This window comes from Diadema setosum, chromosome 4 (genome assembly GCF_964275005.1).
Source record: "Diadema setosum chromosome 4, eeDiaSeto1, whole genome shotgun sequence".
In the NCBI taxonomy this organism is placed as follows: domain Eukaryota; kingdom Metazoa; phylum Echinodermata; class Echinoidea; order Diadematoida; family Diadematidae; genus Diadema; species Diadema setosum.
The window spans coordinates 39581964-39604205 of record NC_092688.1 but is presented as its reverse complement, the minus strand read 5'-3'; the positions used below and the strand labels follow the sequence as shown (position 1 = coordinate 39604205).

The 22242-nt window shown below is 37.3% G+C and overlaps 1 protein-coding gene across 1 annotated transcript in view; it reads left to right on the top strand.

The window, feature by feature from the left end:
* Positions 1 to 9848: 9848 nt before the first annotated feature.
* LOC140227861 (uncharacterized) overlaps positions 9849 to 22242 on the top strand; it is a 170562-nt gene continuing 158168 nt past the window's right edge. Inside the window, exon 1 of the mRNA XM_072308251.1 lies at positions 9849 to 10188. Within this exon, the coding sequence (XP_072164352.1) occupies positions 9849 to 10188 (340 nt within the window). The remainder of the gene's footprint in view (positions 10189 to 22242) is intronic.

Genomic DNA, 22242 nt, shown 5'->3' with positions numbered 1-22242 from the left:
AATGAGGTGACTGGGGTCAGCGAACCCAGATATGTAACTGATCTCAGTCTTGATTGCTATGTACATGTTCGTACGAATTTTGCCGCAGAACAAGCGAAAAACTAAATCAGGAAAAATATACATAATACTGTGAAATACGCATTTTTCAAACAAAAGAAGGAACAGATGCCGATAGAATAAACTGTGATCTTTTTATCAAAATCACTTTTCCGGGCATTTAAACACAAAGAAACATGAATTTAGGCCATTAAAGCAGGCACTCATGTCTTCATTTTGGGAACCTGGTATACAAGGTTCCTGTACATCAGTTGCTCCCACGGGAACCTACTAGGTTCCCGTAAGGAACGAGTTAACACAATTTCCCAACCACCTTTCTGTTCTTATGAAATCTATTTGTCTTTCATTTTTGTCATTTTATTTCATCTACTTATAAGATAAAATGAATTATGTGCCAGAAATTACACTGCTCTCTGGTAAAGTGGGAAGTCAGTTCGCTATTCATGGCAGGTGATCAATTTCAACAAATCAACCCGATGAACTTTGACGATGCTAGTGTTTAAAATAATTCTCATTCCACACATTCTGAACGATAACTTCCAAATGTTCAGTAAGACATCAACATATGAAGTATTAAACAATTTTCACAATTTATCGTATTCTTCTTTTTCTTTTTGTATTTGCAGATTAAGAAGTAATATTTTCGTATCTTGCACTAGGTTGAATACCGTAATGTTATCCTTTCTACTGCAAGCTGCACATCAGCGTGTAATTTTTCGTCACGGTGGCATTGTTTAGGCAGAAATCTTATTTATTTATGTATGTATTTCTGTATTTATTTCTTTATTTCTTTATTTCCAGCAGTAGCGTGGACTGTCCTATTAGCACAGCTGATTTTCAAAGGGGTCCATTTGACATAAAACACCGACGACGATATGTGACGCTGCATCACAAAACAAAAAGAGTCGCCAGACATTGATTTTTAGCTAGCAGACATTGATTTTTAGCTAAGAGCAGATTCTGAAAGAGCAGACTCTAAGCTTTAGAATGATGTATAGCTCAATTCAAATGGACTCTTCTAACCTATCTAAATATTGCAAAGAAAGCACACACTCTGGAAAAGTGTGAACCGAGAAAAAGGGCTCTGAAGTACAGGGTCTATCTGTCTATTCAAGCGCCTGATCTTTACCAAACCACACAAGAGCATTATACATACCTGGTCTACATTAAAGTTTGCTAGTTGAAATGTCAACTGACTTCAATATGTACCAACTGAATTCACTTTACCACAATTTTACCACATTTTTAATTTTAAAGCATATTTTAATGCTTTGTTTATTGATTTGTTTAATTAAGCTGAAAATATATACAGAAAAAAATATCTCAAATTTGACAAGATACCATACAAATCCTATTTCTAGAGTATTTTTACAAACTAACAAAAGCGTTTCTAGGAAAGATGAAAAAATATAGAAAAAAAATAGTGAGCTCATCTGAAGACTCGAAAAAAATACCCCCACAATATTTTATTTTCAGAGTATTTGTGACCGTGCACCTCAAAACGAACATAAAGTCGCACACACTGATTTTGCGGGAGGACTGAAAATTAGTGAATTGGGTCAACCCAGCCGAACTTGACTTTTTCATATTTTCTAAAAGAGGGGGTCTTCTTTTACATTATGCAAAAATTCGGTATCATAAAACGGGCAGAAAAGTGTGTTTTTAGCAGTTTATCTCGAACATTTTTGGTAAAACAGTGTGATTAGGTGTGTCTTTAGAATCCCTATTTCATTTCTGAAAAACCTTGTCCACACTCTTCACTTTCAACTCTAATAAGTTTTGAAAGGATAATGCTACTGCTTTGAAAGTTGGTTTTAATTATGGACAGAATGTGTTAATGAGGCATGCTTAATTTCAGGTTAATCTGATAATCTCTTCATTGTTGTTACTCTGGTGGTTTACTTCCTGTTTTTTGTCCCATTCAGCACAGCCAGCACGGTTTGTTACAGATTACGCGCTTGAATAGACACTGTACTTCAGAGCTTCTTTTCTCAGTTCACACTTTTCCTGAGTTTGTGTTTTCTTTCCAATATTTAGATAGTTTAGGAGAGTCCATTTGATTTGAGTTATACATCATTTTAAAGCTTAAAGTCTGCTCTTTCAGAATGTGGTCTTAACTAAAAATTCATGTCTGGCGACTTTTTGTTTGTTTTGAGGTGCAGGGTCACATTTTAAAAATATGAATAAAATATGCTATTTTAAGAGTATTTTTTCCCAAAAATATGCATCTTAAAAGAAAACACTCAAAAAATGCCCGAAAAATAAGTCGAAAATATGTGACCCGCTACAACAAAAGGATCCTAAAGTCGCTGATGGCTGAGCCGAGAAAATCGAGTTTGAAGTCACATCATCAAAATTGGTCAAAACAATCGGATTTCTGTTTTTGGCATAATTTTGTAGTTTAATATTTTGTCTGTCATCTGTCGAAATTTCGAAGCTAAATGATCGAACGAAAGGCAAGAAATTAGCGTTTTTCTGGGCCATGATTTTTCCGACTTTCAATATAGCAGAAACGGGTCCGAAGATTTGGATTTAGCGCCGCAACTAGACTCCGCCCCTATCAACGAGGGAGTAATCTTATTGGTCAGTGCGTGGCATCCTGATTACTAATTGGTCGTGCGTAGACCGCTGGCGCTAAGCTTGAATGAACATCACGGAGGTCGCTAGGAGCATGCCTTCTATTGTCAAGCGGTGAAGACTGTCTCACCTCTTCTTGATCATGATAGCGTCGGAACGATAACTTTGAAGGCGTTTTTCTCGAAACTCTGATTTCCTCAACCACTTGACATGCGCTAATAAAATCATCAATATCTCCGCAACCGAGTACATTTATGAGTTGTGTTATACATGAAATTAAAAGAGAAGAGTAAGGGAATAATGTCATGTCATTTTCAGAAAATTGTCCTCCCCCGACTTTCGGATCTTTTTGTTGTAGCGGGTCACATATATCTTTCAGTTGGAAAAAACGACTCGAGTACATATTAAAAACTTGAACATTAAGGATATAAAATCATTGTAAACATAGGTGACTTACAGCTTAGAAATTAATATGATACATTAACTCTTTATGTGCCATGGTGGAAACCCCCAGTGTGCCACGTTATTCCGAGACACAAAAGTAGTCATGCTTTAAGAAAGAATTCTGTTTTTCCAATTTGTATAACTTCTACAAATTTTTCTGTAAAGCTGTACATAATAGTGAGCAAAGTTAAAGAGGAATGCGAAACTTTGCTTTCCATTTACAATGTATAATGATTCTATTTTCAATTTTTCTTTTGAACTACCAGTTGCTACATTACTGTAAAGGCATGTCTTTGGCACATTAATAATGACAGAAATTTAGAATGTACACGCAAATCTAGTTGGGAACACCGCTTGATAGTCAATCACCACATAGAATGCAAGCCGAATGTGAGAGGAACAAAAGCGTGAGAAACGCTTTGATTGTTACCGCGGGATTAGCGATTTATCGATCGGTTTTGGCGGCTTTGTTTGTTGAGCAGAATATGCGAAGTTGGCACGCCATCGACTGAGCCGGACGTGCGAACGTGGCACATAAAGAGTTAAAATGATTTCAGCAGCAATGGAAAAAGATTATTAGAAACAAAATGATTTCTACAGTCGACATATTAACATGTGACCGTGCACCACAAAACGAACAAAAAGTAGCACACCCTGATTTTTTGTGGAGACTGAAAATAGTTGAAATGGGTCAACCTAACCCATCCTGACTTTTTCATATTTTCTGAAGGAGTAAGTCTTCTTCTACATTATGTTACAATTTGGGATCATAAAATGGGCAGGAAAGTGTGTTTTTTAGCTGTTTATCTTGAACTTTTTTTTTTTTTTTTTTTTTTTAGAATAGTGTGATTAGGTGTGTTTTTAGAGTCCCCTTTTCATTTCTTAAAAACCTTGAACACACTCTTCAATTTAAACTCACATAACTTTTCAAAGGATAATGTTACTGCTTTGAAAGTTGGCATAAATTATGAGCAGAATGTGTTAATACGGCACTCTTAATTTCAGTTTAATTTGATAATCCCTTTAGTGTTGTTACTCTGGTGATCTACATCCTGTTTTTTGTCCCATTCATTGCACAGCCGGCACGGCTTGGTAAAGATTTAGGGCTCGAATAGACACTGCACTTCAGAGCCTCTTTTTTCAGTTCACACTTTTCCCGAGTGTTTGTTTTCTTTCCAATATTTAGATAGATTAGCAGAGTCCACTTGATTTGAGTTATACATCATTTTAAAGCTTAAAGTCTGCTCTTTCAGAATATGCTCTTAACTGAAATTTCATGTCTGGCGAAATTCTGTGCGTTTTGTGATGCAGGGTCACATATGATACATGAAAATAATAGCAGTAATAGAAATAACCGGACAAGAAGAAGATACAAATATACTCAGAGAACTCGACTTAACACAACTAAATACCTAATCAACATATACTAATTAACGACAAAAAAAAGTGTTGAGTGTGTCAACTGTGTATGTGTGTGTATGAGGAAGGAAGATATCTAAAACCGGTAACTTGAAACGGGTGACCAATGATTGATAAAAATCAATACCTTATTTAAGAAAAAATGAGGATATAAATGAAAATATATCAAATCACAACTTAAAAGGTCTGAATCTCATTTTTTCCATCTTCTGACAAAAACAATTTATATCTCGAGTGTTCTTGGTATCCAATGTCAATAGATTACATAGACCTGACTCACGTCAGAACTTCTTTTCATGAAATTTAGTTTAGGTTTTGGTAACCAAATTTGTACCTGGGAATTACGGCGTTTGTAACTGATTTTCTAAATGTATTGTTAAGGAAAGATATCGTGGTGCGAATCCGTATAAACATTTATTCAACAAAATCACATTTGCTCTTTTTCAACGATCATATGTGACCCTGCACCTCAAAACAAACAAAAAGTCGCCAGACATGACTTTTTAGTTAAGACCATATTCTGAGAGAGCAGACTTTAAGCTTTAAAATGATGAATAACTCAAATCAAATGGACTCTCCTAACCTAGCTAAATATTGGAAAGCACAAACTCAGGAAAAGTGTGAACTGAGAAAAGAGGCTCTGAAGTACAGTGTCTATTCAAGTGCTTAATCTTTACCAAACCATGCTGGCTGTGCGAGGAATGGGACAAAAAACAGGAAGTAAACCACCAGAGTAACAACAATGAAGGGATTATCAGGTTAAACTGAAATTAAAGTTGCCTCATTAACACATTCTGTCCATAATTAATGCCAACTTTCAAAGCAGTAGCATTATCCTCTCAAAAGTTACTAGAGTTGAAAGTGAAGAGTGTGGACAAGGTCTTTCAGAAATGAAAAAGGGATTCTAAAGACACACCTAATCACACTATTCAACCAAAAATGTTCAAGATAAACTGCTAAAAAAGCACACTTTCCTGCCCGTTTTATGATACCAAATTTTAGCATAATGTAAAAGAAAACCCGCTCTTTCAAAAAATATGAAAAAGTCAAGTTCGGCTAGGTTGATCCATTTCACTTATTTTCAGTCCTCACGCAAAATCAATGTGTGCGACTTTATGTTGGTTTTGAGGTGCACAGTCACATATATTAGATTAATATATACCTATCTAATAAACAGCGTCGAAGTTCTTTCTGAATTATCTACCTTTGATACACTACAGGGCTTTTTACACTTGTAAATTTTTGCTTAGCCCCGGACTATCGGTGGGGCTAAGGGGGGGCCTTAGCCCCACCGATAGTACGGGACTATCCTTAGCCCACTTTCTGTTTACACTCGTTTTTGCCAAAGTGGGCTAGCCCCACCGATAGTACGGTACTATCTGGCCCTGCAAAATAGCAGGGGTTAGCACCGCAATTGTGGTGCTAGCACCGCAATTGCGGTGCCAAGCAAGTGAGTGTAAACAGAACGAAAAAATAATCCTGGGCTAAGCGACGGAGACGAAGTGCGACCCTCACTGACCAATCAGAAACGAGGTAATCAAGTGCTGCCGGTGCGTGCGTGTACGTGTACAGTACACAGCCTAATTATGAATATTCATGTGGTTTGGAAAGTCCGGGGCTAAGAAAGACGAGTGTAAAAAGGTCAGTTTTCTCCTTAGCCCCGGACAAGAGATAGTACGGGACTAATTGGCGAGTGTAAAAAGCTGAAAAAATTGGTACGGGACTAACGATAGTCCTGGGTCAGAGAAAGTCCGGGGTTAAGAAACACAAGTGTAAAAAGCCCTTACGTGTAAAGTTCTTGTCTGTAGAACAAACAGCCTATTAAAGTAGGGTTTTGCAGCATTACCTCATACTGGTGACCAATAATCCAATAAGATTGAATTATAGAAAAATACTTTTTTTTTCAACTTTAAAATTCACACAAAACCGGATTTTCCTCAAGAGGAACACATGAAGAGTTTGTTCGCAAAAACCGATAAGTCCATATTTGCCAAATGGAGATATTTGCGATTAAAGGTAAAGAAAAATAAAGAGAATAGTAAGAAAATTTTTGCTTCTTTTGACCATAACTTCAAAAATGTACCTTTATATGTAGTGACCAATATATCATTTAAAAGGTATTATTTTCTACTTTATGACAGAGACCGTACTTCAAAATCTTCAAAAATGGACTTATCGGTTTTTGCAAACAAACTCTTCACATTTTTCCAAATGTGACCCTGTACCACAAAACAAACAAAAAGTCGCCAGACATGGATTTTTAGTTAAGGACAGATTTTGAAGGAGCGTTCTCTAAGCTTTAAAATGATGTATAAATCAACCCAAATGGATTCTCCTAACCCACATAAATATTGAAAAGAAAGCACAGACTCTGAAAAAAGTGAGAACTGAGAAAAGAGGCTCTGAAGTATGGGATCTATTCAAACGTTAAATCTTTACTAACCCATGCTACCTGTGCCATGAAGGGGACAAAAAACATTATGTAAACCATTGTAGCATCAACTATTAAGGGAGTATCAGATTAAGCTGAAATTAAACGTGCTCTATCAACACATTCTTTCAAAGATAAATGTCCACTTTCAAAGCAGTAGCATTATCCTTTCAAAAGTTATTAGAGCTGTGAGTGAAGAGTGTGCAGAGAATTTTCAAGAAATGAAAAACGACCTCTAAAAAAAAACTTGATCACACTACTCTACCCAAAAAGGGGTTGCAGAAAAACTGCTGAAAACCTCATTTCCTATTTGATTTATGATCCCAGACTCAAGAATAATGTAGATGAAGAATAGCTCCTTCACAAAATGTGGAAAACTAAAAACTGACTTGATTGACTCCTGACACCTTTTTCTGAGTCCTCACGTAAAATCAAGGGGTTCGTCTTTTTTTTGTTTTGTGATGCATGGTCACAAATGCTCCCTCTTATACGGTATAATCAACGTGACGTGACATGTAAGGTTTGGATCAAATACTACTCCTTAATATGTACATTATCGTGTTATCATGAATAACATTTGTGACCGGCGACGTTTTCAGGCAAAAGCCGGGAATTCTTTTCTTTTTTAATTTTTTCATTGAATCACATTGTCTATTTCCTAAGCTTTACAGTGGTATCAAATACTTATATTCTCTATCACCGTAAGTGGTCATAAAAAGCGAAATATAATAAAATTGTGTATTTACTAGAATGACAAAATTGCGAGAAAACGAGCTTTGAACATTCACCTCTTGGTCAAAGACAATGCCGAGCGGCGATGCGAGTTGAGAATCACCCACCCGTACGATGGTGTCAATCGAGATTAAGCTCCACCTCTAGCAACCACAGAGGCTTCTAATTGGCTCACCGAGAGAGTCAAATTTCCCGGACACCTTCCTGTGAACTCAGCGTATGGAGCCGAATACACAATGCGTTTCGCTCGGGTTTGTTTACCTGTACGTCTTAAAAGATGGCGGATACGATAATCATAAGCTTGCTGGTTACGTTTGCATGTGCACTTATTACCCAATGGCATCCACACGCTATACATGTGTGTGTATACAAGTCACAGGAGCGTGTGGCGCATTCGTATCCACATCTTTGCAAATCACGTTTTCTTTGCGGTTGATTAGTCTTGTAAATCTAATCATTTGGTACCTTTTCAAAGGCAGAAAGATAGCAAGACTCAACAAATAAGCATGACTTTACTTGGTTTTGGTGCAATTTTGGCATTCAGTACAGTGTATCTAAATATTGGTCATTTATAAACGCTCCTCTTCTCTTCTGCTCTTGAGTCAACCTTGCTATACATGTACCGTACTTCAAGCACAATACCACTGACAGAATCCCGATCGCATGTTGCACGATATGTGTGCCGATTTGCGACTCTTATACGATCAAGCCATGTGCCCTGTCGTATCTGTTTTCACGTTTGAAGTAAGTGCTGCCTAGCATTACAGTTCACTTTTTGTTTCACTTCCGTTGTCGCACATTGCGGTAAAAAAAGCTCGGGTAGAAAGTCAAACGAAGAGCACACACCACAATGCCAGTGTACTGGTATCTATTGTAACAACAACAATAGAGCATGCAGCGTGGGCAAAACATTTTCGACATGCTGCGAGACCTATCTCCGAAAGCCGAACTATATGAATACGTGCGACGCACCACTGGCCAATCGCACGCGAGATGCCGCGCCGTAGCAACACTGGGCATATTGGCGCGGCGTTCAAAAGAAGATCGAAACTGACGAATGAGATCCAACATAGGGCGCTTAAAATTCTATTTTCGATAGGAAAAACTTATGCCACGAAATTTAGTGTAGATGTAGAAAACATATCAAAGATTCTATTTCTGCAAAAACCCCAAATCACAAAAAAAAAAAAAAATAATGGTAAAATCTTTTTACCCCGCCTGGGAGGGAATAATATTTGCTATTGCGACTTTTGCCTGAAACCGTTGTTGCGGGTCACATTTAGATAATAATCATAAAAATAATTATATATATTACATATATATATATATATATATACACATACATATATATGACCCTGCACCTCAAAACAAACAAAAAGTCGCCAGACAGGAATTTTTAGTTAAGACCACATTCTGAAAGAGCAGACTTTAAGCTTTAAAATGATGTATAACTCAAATCAAATGAACTCTCCTAACTTATCTAAATATTGGAAAGAAGGCACAAACTCAGGAAAAGTGTGAACTGAGAAAAGAGGCTCTTACAAATACAGTGTCTATTCAAGCGCTTAATCTTTACCAAACCATGCTGGCTGTGCGATGAATGGAACAAAAAAAAAAAAAAACAGGAAGTAAACTACTAGAGTAACAACAATGAAGGGATTATCAGATTAAACTGAAATTAAGCATGCCTCATTAACACATTCAGCCCATAATTAATGCCAACTTTCAAAGCAGCAGCATTATCCTTTCAAAAGTTATTAGAGTTGAAAATGAAGAGTGTGAACAAGGTTTTTCAGAAATGAAAAAGGGATATTAAAGACACACCTAATCACAGTATTCTACCAAAAATGTTCGAGACAAACTGCTAAAAAAAAAAAACACACACACTTTCCTGCCCGTTTTATGATACCAAATTTTACCATAATGTAAAAGAAGACCCACTCTTCCAGAAAAATGAAAAAGTCAAGTTCGGCTAGGTTGACCCATTTCACTTATTTTCAGTCCTCACGCAAAATCAGTGTGTGCGACTTTATGTTCGTTTTGAGGTGCACGGTCACACACACACACATATACATATATATATATATACATATATATGTATATATATATATATATATATATATATATATATATATATCGTTTTAGTACAAAGTCTGTTCCATCTAGTGAATTTTTTGTTTCCCTAGCGATGGCATCAAAACATATAATCGAGGAATGCGTCAATAAGAGTCAGTCCAGTCAAAACCGATGTACGTACCAAACTCCCTCCAACGCTACTTCCATCATACTTACGTGTGTCGTGAGTGGATTCAAACCTGATATTTTTCTGATGTGGACCGACGAGTCTGGAGAGTCACTACATTCCGTGGCTTGGCTACAGACAACACTATCTGACAACACATACGAGAGGTTCGAGAAAATCAGTATTTCAGCCAATCACGGGACAGAACAAACCTTCGCGTGTATAGCTACCGGTGACTCAGTGAATGGAACGTCGTCCGTAGAAATCACTCTTCTGCCTGTATCAGGTTTGTGAAAAGTTGTCAATTAGACCAGGAGCTGGCTGCTGGTCAATTTACCCCATCAAGCCCAAAAGGTTTGACCCCTCAAAGTTACTGGGGCCACCCCCTCATTACAAAACTGGGCGTCAGCCTGATACCTGAGGGCGGGGTCGTCCCCCAGGGACCCCCCCCCCCCCCGGCGGGTGTAATTTACCCCATGGAGCCCATGGACCACAGGGTGTACATAATAAAAAAAAACATAAAAACTGACACAATATCTGGTCGGGAAAGGGGTTGCCAGATCTCCTCAGCCCCCCCCCCCCATAACGCCCCTTCGTGGGTTTGATTTAACCAACAGCACCCATGGATCGAATTTGGCCGAGGAAAGTAGGCCCCACTATGGGTGTGCAAAAAAGAAAAATAAAAGCTGACAAAATATCTCACTTAGAAAGAGTTATCAACATATCCCCTACCTTTGCTACTCCCCCCCCCCCCTCCTTTGAGTGTGAAGGGCATATACGGTTTGGAGAGGTATGAAGGAGCATGTAATAAAAAGTAAAAAATGGAACTTCTTGAAGTAAGATGGAGTTATAACAACAGAAGCATTGTGAGTGTGTGTGCATATATCTATATATCCACATGCCCCACCCCACTCCCTCCCAAAAAAGAATGGAGTTATTGATATCTACACTAGAAACATACTCAGACAGTGCAGACCTTTGTCAAGCAGCTCATTTCCACCCGTCCACACATTCTAAAAACTGCCAAATTTCCCTTATAAAAGCCTTTTGCTTTTAAATGCCATCAACTTCCAGCTGTGTGGTAGCACCTTATCCTACCTTGAGCACATGCTTTTACCTTTCGTGCATGTATGCAAACCTCAAAATCATGCAGCTTGAACTCCCAATTTCATTGATCTCATCTGCCATAAGATAAAAATTGAATTGAATTGAATTGAATAACTGAAACTGCACCGGTCTTACACTCGAGACACAGTAAAGAGTTCCAGCATATTTATTTTTATATTTCACTTGAGATACATTTCATCGAAATACACTAAAAAGAATACAAACCAAGCAAGATACAAAATATGTTATAAATCGGGTCATGGACGGAAAGTGTATCAGCGTATATAATGTACATAAGACAATTCTCTATAACTTGTGAAATATGATGGAACCGCAAAAGTACAGCTTGTAAACGCAGGTTCCAAGAAAATATACCAGTGTAAATTTGATATGCATTCAATGGAGATAGGACACAAAGTAATAATGACGAAACTATGTAAAAACTTAATTATCAAGGTACAAAGGAAAAAGAAAATAAAAGATATGAAAAAGAAAAGGAAAAAAGAAACAAGAACCTAAGGAATAACGACAGGGTAAAAAAGTTAATATAGCATATAGATACACAAGTATATACACACACATATCTAGAATCAAATTCATAACGAGTTCAATATGTTACTACTGGTACGGATGCAGTGATTATATAATGGGAGCATTAACCAGAAGCAAACAATCATAAACTGCAGGTTGGTTCATCATACATTAAATAAGGATACTGCAGATAACATATCAAAGTTAAATTCTAATCAGGCAGGTTATATTCATTTATTAACTTTGATTTCAATCTTTGTTTGAATATAAACATACTAGAGCAATTGATTAAATCGGTGGGAAGATCATTCCAGAATTTAGGTCCGGTAAAAACAATTGTTTTTTGAGCAAGGAGTGTACGAGTACGTGGAAGGTGAAATGAATCTCTTTGTCTTGTTGGGTAAGCATGGACGGCATAGTTTTTCTGAAACATGTGGGTAAATACGTCAGGCAAGCCGTTGGCTGATAACTGAAACATAAATGTGCCTAAGTTATATAAGAACAAGTCAGCAACCTTAAGGAGTCTGTTCTCAAAGAAAAAATGATTCGTGTGACAATAAAAATCGGCTAGATTAACTGAACGAATAGCCCGTTTTTGTAGTTTGAAAATTTTATCAATGTGTAATTTGGCACAGTTGCCCCAGGCAAGTATACCGTAACAAGTATACCGTAAAATCATCAAAATTACATAAAAATTCCCGGATCACTACCAAAATTTATATTAATCATCTGTTCTTGAAATGTAATTGTGTTATTATCATCTTTTCAATCAAGTTTCATCCAAATGTGTTTTCAACCTTTCAAGTTGTTTTGCATACAAACAAAAATGCAGACAATACAACTATATAAGTAACATAAACTCCTCAAGTTGCAGAAATAATTACAACTGTATCCAACATCCTACAGTTCAACTGTGTTACCATGCATGTGGAGCAAGCTCATGTACAAGAAACTGTATTGATACAAAATTGTACATGCAGTGCGTGCATAGGCCATAGTGATTGCATACATATATTTGTATGTTGTATATACATTTTATTCGTTGCATGCAATTGATCTCTACATTTCGAAGATCTGCAACACGTGTATCATTAGTCTGCAAACGATGAAAAGGCGGTGCTTTCCTGACCTTTATAGTAAGTGAACTGGGCTTTCCTATTGTTGGTACTAGAATACTGGTAGGCCATGACAGTAGTACATGTAGTTCATCACTGGATGACAATTAGTGTCAGTAACAGAGCAAGCAAAGAAAGGTCAAGAGTCTACATCTTGGACTAGATCTAGGTCTCAAATGTGCTATGATAATGCTAGATATCTAAACCTATATTTCCTATACACGCTATAGCTTGTAGAGTACCTGGTACTGTTTGGCGAAACCAAATGAATTGGAACAGGGGAAGGATTATCAGCGAGACGTAGTGTATTGTGAGTCAGAACTGAAAAACCAATAAATAGAACGTCAATGTTCTCAGCCTACATAGGTTTAAGTGTCAAAGGTGTACATTGCTCTAAATTTGCATAGAACACTTAAACCCTGAATTTGCTAAAGTCACTGCAAAAAGGCAGAATTATGCTACATTTCAATTTCTCTATCTAGGACATCTTTGAATTTAGGATTAGAAATAGCCTTTTAAATATGTATCATAATAGTGTTGAAGATGCAGATGTTCCAATGAATGAATACTTTGAGAATTGGGTATGAAGATTAGACAAATAATCTGAAACTCTCTTTAAATATAGGAAAAGAAATAACAAACAGCCTGATTACAGTTGCAAAAATTGTGATAATAATGTCTTAACAAGCTGCAGAACATGCAGCATGTCTACCATGCCAGAAACATGGACAGAGAGCCTTAAGATTGAAGAGCTGTGACAAAATGAAGCCTCAAATTGCTTAAATAGCAAATCAAAACCATTGGTAATAAGATAATATTTTAAATACCTGTTCTTTACTTTATAGATGTGGAGATGATATGTCCAAAACTATGAGATGACATGCACTACTGAGTGTAATAATGGATGCATATCATACCTGAAACCATTTCTCCGTGTAAATCTAATGCAACTTATTCCAACTGGAATTTACTAGAGTCACATAAAGGTAATGTGAGCCTGAATGTTGTGATCCTAGCACTACCTCATACAAATTAGGAAATTGTGTTTTTTGTCAGCTAAAAACATGACAGGTTATTATGAGGTTTTAAAAAGAATCTGAGTGAAAGACTGATAGCTGTTATCTGCATGTTAAAGAGGATATCAAGCAAGAGAAAAAGAAGTACAGTCAGACCATTATGTTATGTTACTCCCGCACGCACTGCGCACGGGGCTGCTTCTTGCGGCTGCGTGCAGGTTCGTGCGATCTCGCACGGGAGCGTATGGCTCCGTGCGCCCCTGTACGCGCCCGTGCGTAGTCGTGCACCTCCGTGCGGATCTGCACGCCCCCGTGCAGATCCGCACGCCTGCGTGCGGATCCATACTCCCTCGCACGCTGTCGCACGGACCCGTGCGGGTCTGGCGCACGGGCCCGTGCGGGTCGGGCGCACGGACCCGTGCGGCTTTGGGGTGCGATTTCGCACGGCCCCGTGCCGCCAGTGCTTGGTTCCCGCATGATCCCATCTCACCTCCCTGGTTCCCGCTGTGCTTACACGGTACGTGTGTATCAGGTGTATACCGCGTGCGAGTCCATGCGCCATTCCCCGGCCGACAGTTTCAGTGCAAGCGTGAAATGAGACGATTCCCGACAATACAAGGCTTGTTACTTGCGCCAAGGAGCTTCAAACCCTTGCTTGCGCATTGCCAGTCAGTCGGCAAGCCGAAAAACCTCGTCTAGAATATCCAAGTTCTCGCACGGGTGACATCGAGTTGACCCCTCAGATCATGATCACTGAATAACGTTTTCACATGATTTTTTTTTTTTTTTTTTGACAGGTTAAGGCTAAAACCTGAATGCAATATTGTTTAAATTTTCCAAGAGCGACATGAAAGGTCATCGACTTCGTGCATGGCTAATTCATTACCGATATCCCGGAAATAATGGGTTCACATACTCGTCTAAAATTCCCCTAAGAGTCTTCTTTTTCATTGTAGGGCACTAACGAACGCATACCATGTAAAAGGAAAAGTATTATCCAGCTATAAGATGATACCTAAGGTGTAACGTGATGATTAGATGGGTCAGCAGCGCGCGCCAGCTGAAATCATAAGGATATCATTCCTTTACTCGGCACGAAATCGCAAAAATATTGTACTGTCCCACATATAGAAATTGACGTGTTCCATGGATGCCCTTTGTGTGTTATGAGCGACCCCAGCGTAACTGACATGGTCAATTATAAGCGTCTACTAGCTGTGATATACTGTGCTTGTGTCTGTCGGTGGGCATTATGTACAAGTAGCCTATTGCCTCTTGCTTGGCCTCTCTCTCTCTCTCTCTCTTCTCGCTCTCTCTCAACAAGTCATGAATTCACTTTATAATGGACCCATCATGCCTAATCGAACTACGACATGATTGAGGTAACCGCGCCTTTTTATTCTCATAGTCAAAATCAAACTAATTCTATACATAATTAAAAAAAAATATATTCATGTAATTTCTCAAAATACTCAAAAGATCGCCTCAGTCAAAACTTTCTACAAAGATTGCATACGGCAATCTTTACGGCCTAAACAAGTATTTTAGAGCTATTAGTTCACCCTGTGACGATGACTTCGATTGCGTTTTGAACTTGTACCGAACTACTTTCAACACAACTATTACCTTTATAGTTCGATTGATGAACTAGTCTTTTGAATTCATAACCGACATTCGTAATCGTAAGCATACAGTAACAAAATACTGTCAATAACAGTTGGAAAATGCAAATGCTATAATAATAGCGCGAAATACACGAGTAACGATCATCTCCATACATTCTAATTCCCAAGTGATGTCGCTTCGAAAATGACACATGGTTTGACTACTGCTTCAAGCAAAGTAAAGGAAAATGAATGGGATATACTTCTAATGATAATATCACGCCGTACAAGGCATTCCACTGTATTCGGTAAAGTCGGTTACGTTTTTGTGCGCTTTACATACGGTAAATAAAAGGCAGATTGATGGTATTAAATCCTAACACAACGCATTCAAATGATTCTTTTTTGTTGTAAATAAACCGTGTACAATGTAATGTTTTAGTATTCGCTTTGAAACTTTAAATTTGCGAGTCCTTTATAAAGTTGTATGGGTTATTACATTATCAAGCAAAAATTACAGTACTTTGAGGATTCGGATTTGCTCAGAAGATTAACAATGCTATCTTTGGCAATAGTTTGCAACAGAGACAATCCGCGTCAATAGATATACAATGTAATTCTGTTTTCATAAATAGAAAGGAAAACGTAAATAAGTCAACCTTATAACTTCAATTTGCTTTCTCACCAACTGAACTTGATTTGATATGCCGTGCATGATATTGCTGTGTGTTCGTTTAATTCTATGATATTGTTTAATTTGATATTGTTTAATTGGCACGCGTGTTTTTTTTTTTTTATGCAGAATATTTCAGGTAAGTATAATTCATTGAAGCTAATAATGTTTGTACATAATATGACTTGTTCGTTGTTTTGTATTTTCATTTTTATAATATATCACGTGTCCATTATTTGATTATGACTACGAAAATATGACAACTATTTAAATGCGGAGTATGTACTGGAACACTAATGTCTCCCACCAGTATAGACAAACTAATTTCTAGTCGTCTATCCCCGCTTGAAATGGAAATGAAATTACACAAAAAAAAAGAAGAAAGAAAACGAAGTTCAATTTTCAGCAGATTTCAACCGTTTTGTTTAGTGCCTGATACATGTAATGGACAAAATTCTTTAGCGCATAAGCAATCACACAACTTTTGGAAATAAATGTATGCCTTAATGATTGTATCTTATGGAAGAAAACTCGTCTCCCCACCTGAATTTTAGCTTCTTCTTTTTCAAGCTTACGGGAAAGAAATAGTTGAACATCAATCGCAATCATAAAGAGAAGCCACATCCTTAAAAATAAACACAGGAGTACTGAGACGCACTACGAAATAAAAACTGGCCTTTTATCACTATTGACAACGTATGACAATGATATGCTTCCTTTTGTTGGGGGGGGGGGGTTATTGATTACTCTGAAGGTTCATAGATCACAAAATTTATATGGTTCGCTATTAGCTTAGGTTCGTTAAGAAAAAAAAAAATAAACAGATAAATGCGTTCCTTTTCCGGTGGTTCCTTTACCCGAAAGTAATCAAGCAATCACTTATTTCAGTATAAGATTTGTGAATACAAAACGAAACGAGGACGGCCTTTCAAGTATTAATTCCGAATATAATTGTAAATATGATTATTGGTCTATACTCAACTTCTCAAATGCAGAAAGATTACAACTGTAAATGTGGTGTTCTGTAAAAAAAAAAAAAATAAATAAATAAATAAATGAAGATAGGTTTAAGCTACAAGTTAATGGTTCTTTATATGATATGGTATCACAAAAGTGACCGAGAATAAGAAGTACTATAATTTTAAATCAATATGATACAATCATAATTATAAAAAAACAACATGAAGCTCTCAGGCCTATACATCAACATTTGCTTCTGATACGTATAGTATAAATTATGTGCAGTTTTGGCAAGCGCGATAAAAGCGATAAATAATGTGGACGCAACGCCTGTAAGGGAAATGTGCCTAATATGGCGGGAAGTCAGAATGTTACGGCTGTATACAGCTGCAGCAGAGCAGGCACGAAAGCAGTCGTTGATGCTCTGCAACATTACGACCATGTGCATTATTAGAGGGGTTTTAGTACACACAAAGAACACGATCTGAAAAGACGACTATCGTTAATTAACTTCATTAACTTTCTCTACTGATGCTGTCTTTTGAATCCCCGCCTACAATGGGTTCTCAGGTTCTTTTCACTCTAGTAGTCCATGGGCCAGGCCAGATATTGGTACCATCTGAGGTGGCAATACCTTTTTGGTGTCATTTTGTTTGTCGGGCATAGATATGCCTATCAAGCTATGATAGCATTTCCAAATGAGTAGCTTAGTCATAGTAAATGAATTTTAAACCAATTTGGTCTCGTTGTTATATCCCTCTACTTCTGAATCGAGACCAACCGCTAAACAAAGAAGAGCGATGTCTTCTGTATGTTCACAGGTGTTCTGTTGTAAACGCAGTGCGCTTAGTCTTTATTCAAGGCAGCGAAGGGAATATCCAAGGGTTATGATGTCCACGGCGCTTAGTTTAATATTCAAGACGGCGAAGGGAATATCCAAAGCTAATAATACAGTGTATATCCCTTTATCTGAAAACAACAACAACAACAAAGCAATTTCTCGTGAATTTTAGCGTATTTTTCAATTATTTATTATTTTCCGCTGAAAACGCTACGGTGAAAACGCTAATACCATGCCAATGTCGATTTATTTCCATTCAGCAATGAAAGATTATGCAAAAACAATGTACCGGTACACTACAATACATTATAGTTAATAATGTTGTAAATGAGCAGAGTGATTTTTGTTTATAACTGATGTATTTGTTGAGAGGGTGGTATAAAAACAGTATAGATACTCCCTTTTATTAGGAACTTTACATATGATAACGGTACATTGTTCTAGATAAAGACTAAGCGCACCGCGTGACAGCTGTGGACATCATAACCCTTTGGATATTCCCTTTGCTGCCTTGAATAAAGACTAAGCGTACCGCGTACCGCAATGCTCTTCTTTGTATAGCGTTAGTTTCGATTCAGAAGTATAGGGATTTAAAAACGAGACCAAATTGGTTAAAAATTCATTTATTATGACTAAGCTACTCATTTGGAAATGCTATCATAGCTTGATAAGCGTATCTATGTCCGACAAACAAAATGACACCAAAAAGGTTTTGCCACCTCGAGTGGTACTACCAACCCATTTTTCGGCTCTTGGCCCATGGACTATAGGTATTGGTACTTGCTAAACGCATCTCCTTTAGTTTCCATTGACAACAACATGGGAGGAGAATGGAAGCGATCAAGGCCCTCGCTAAAAGACGCTTGTTGTAATACGCATTGCGTGCCTTTCTTTCTACTGTTTCCTATTGTTTGTGAGTTAAAAACTTGCGGCAACTAAGTCACCGTTAAGCCTTTAAGCCTGTGTGGCACGTGTTCACCATTCTTCCATGGTCATGCCAACTTCCTCATCTTCCAGGTGGCAATCCTTTTGTTGCTAAATTGAGTGAACTTCTCTGACGAACTCGAAAATGCTCACCTTCGACTCTGTTTGAAAAAAAAAAAACAAAAAAACAAAAAAACACCCCAAAACCACTCTCTCATATAGAGACGAAAGTAAGTTCTCGATTGGCATTCTAGTAGTCCATGGGCCAGGCCAGATATTGGTACCACCTGAGGTGGCAAAACCTTTTTGGTGTCATTTTGTTTGTCGGGCATAGATATGCTTGTCAAGCTATGACAGCATTTCCAAATGAGTAGCTTAGTCATAATAAATGAATTTTTAACCAATTTGGTCTCGTTGTTATATCCCTATACTTCTGAATCGAAACTAACCGCTATACAAAGAGGAGCGCTGTTTTCTGTATGTTCCGTAGAGCTGCAAAATGCAGCTCTATGCAAAATGCAGCTCTATGGTATGTTCACAGGTATTCTGCTGTAAACGCGGTGCGCTTAGTCTTCATTCTAGACGGCGAAGGGAATATCCAAATCTTATGATACAGTGTACAACGTGTATATCCTTTTATCTGAAAACAACAACAACAACCAAAAAAAAAAAAGATTCCTCTTGAATTTTACCGTATTTTGCAATTATTTATTATTTTCCGGCAAAAACGCAAGTGTGAAAACGCTAACACCACGCCGATGTCGCTTTATTTTCATCCAACAAAAAAGGATAATGCAAAAACAATGTACCGGTACACTACAATACATTATAATGAATAATATTGTAAATAAACAGAGTGATTTTTGTTTAAAATTGATTTTTTTGTTTAGAGGGTAGTATAAAAATAGTATAGATGATCCATTTTATGAGGAACTTTAGATATGATAACGGTACATTGGTCCAGATAAAGACTAAGCGCACCGCGTGACAGCTGTGGACATCATAACCCTTTGGATATTCCCTTCGCTGCCTTGAATAAAGACTAAGCGCATCGCGTTTACAACAGAACACCTGTGGACGTAAGGAAGACAGTGCTCGTCTTTGTATAGCGGTTAGTTTCGATTCAGAAGTATAGCGATATACAAACGAGACCAAATTGGTTTTAAAAAATCATTTTTTATGACTAAGCTACTCATTTGGAAATGCTATCATAGCTTGATAAGCATATCTCTGCCCGACAAACAAACTGACACCAAAAAGGTTTTGCCACCTCAGGTGGTGCCAACAGATACAGATATTTTGCCCGTATATACAATCTAAAAAGATATTGCCATAACGTAGATAGGCAAACCTGACCGGATGTAACATTACATTTCGATTGCTAAAGTGTGATCGGATTACCATCCATCAAAAAGAATTTAGAAGACCATCATATTTCTCCCCCACCCTCTTTGATCTCTCTCCCTCTCTTTCCAGTTATCCAATTCTTTGATTGAATAGTATCATTAGTGAAGATCACTTCTCGATGATGCTTTGCGTGCATTATATATATATATATATATATATATATATATATATATATATAAATATAAATATATATATATATATATAAATATATATATATATATATAATATATATATGTATATATATAAATATATATATATATACATATATAATATATATATATATATATATATATATACATTCATCAAACAACATTTAGAAGACCATCCTATTTTTCTCCCTCTCTCTTTCTCTCCCTTTCAATCTTTCTTCTCATCGCATAGATTCCAGTATTTCGCCTGAAGACCGGAAGACCTCATAAATGTTCTATCAAATCGTCGGTCGCATTACGAACCGGCGAATGTTCGAATTTGCGCGGAAACACGATTACGAGATAATCGCGTTTAAAGATTCGGGACTTCTTTAAACGTATAAAAACGTGTCTTATAACCGCACATTGATGATAATATTAAGAGAGTGATGAAAGCGGAATTTTCTGCTTTGTTTGATACTAAATATTATTTTGTAGCAGCACCTGGGGCTCTGTGGTAGTGATGCAAAGTGCGTTTGCCGGTTCGTAAAACCCCCCATTTCAGCGTTTTACGTATATCGTGTACTAAAGAGAGGGCATTACGAACCGGCAAATGTTTACATTTGCCGGTTCGTAAAGCCCATGCTCAATACGTGTGGACGTAGCGAGTGCGCATTACGAACCGGCAAATGTAACATAAAATGGCGCGTATCATCACACATTCCACACGCTTAGGTGGTACGCGCACAGTGTAATGTATACATTCGCCGCTCTAGGTAGTGGGATTGTTATACATTCATGTTCATTCATGTTCATTCATGTTAGTTGTATCATAATGATGGATATTAGGAAAGTGTAACAAACACCACAGTTATTTTCTCAAACTATACAACATACCTGTACTTTTACACATCAATTGTTGATGCGAGTAATGTTATCAAACTGTGCAATGGGTTTTTGATTGGATGAGTACCGTTCTATTAAAGTGTGCCTGGTAGTCACTGCAGGGCTGCCAACTCTCACTCATCGAGAGTGAGACTCACTCATTTTGGTCCTTTCTCACTCTAAAACTTTATTTCATTTGCATGCATTTCTATTGATCTCACTCATTTTGCCTCCTACATCATAGCATTGGCCTATGGGAGTCTCACTCTCAACTAGTTTCAAATGTTGGCAGCCCTGTCACTATCTATAAATATTACAGGTACAAGTGTTAAGTCAATATCAGTATTGAGAGGATATAATTACACCCATACAAACACAAACATACACAAACACACATACACGCACATATACCAGTAAACACACTCGAACCCACACACACAACCTACTTTCCGACACATTAATTGTTGATGCCAGTAATGTTATCAAACTGTGCAATGGGTTTTTATTGATTACTGGATGAGTACTAAAAGTGCGCCTGGTAGTCACTGTCTATAAAAAAGTGTAAATTCATTATTGAGAGAATATAATTACGGCCATGCAAACACAAACATACACAAACACACACTATACATGCACATACCAGTACACACACTCGAACAAACACACACACACACATACCCTCTTACAAAGCAGTCATAATCACCTTGTTCTCTCAATTCTAGGTATCTGTGTCTCTCTCACTCCTCTTTTTTCTATTCTTTTGTTCTTTTTTTTTGTTTTCTATTCACCAGTCCCCAAGTTTGTGAAGAATTCTGCATTTTATTAATTCAAAATGCACCATTCCACATGTGTGTTCATAATTACATACAGTAACTACAAAACAAAGCATTCTCCTCAAACTTCCAGATATAACCTGTAAATTCAGAGAGTGATTTTTTTTTTTTTTTTGCATTTTCGACAGCTCACAATAATTACATTGCACACTATTATCACAATACATTATATTACAATTGAAACAAAATAAATGTGACATTCTCCATGATACTTCACTATGTAATCTCACTTGGAATGAGAAGTTAGGCATTTGTTGCATTTCAGAATTGTGTTCTGACCACTATAAAAGTGGTGCAATAACATGTACAAAATACA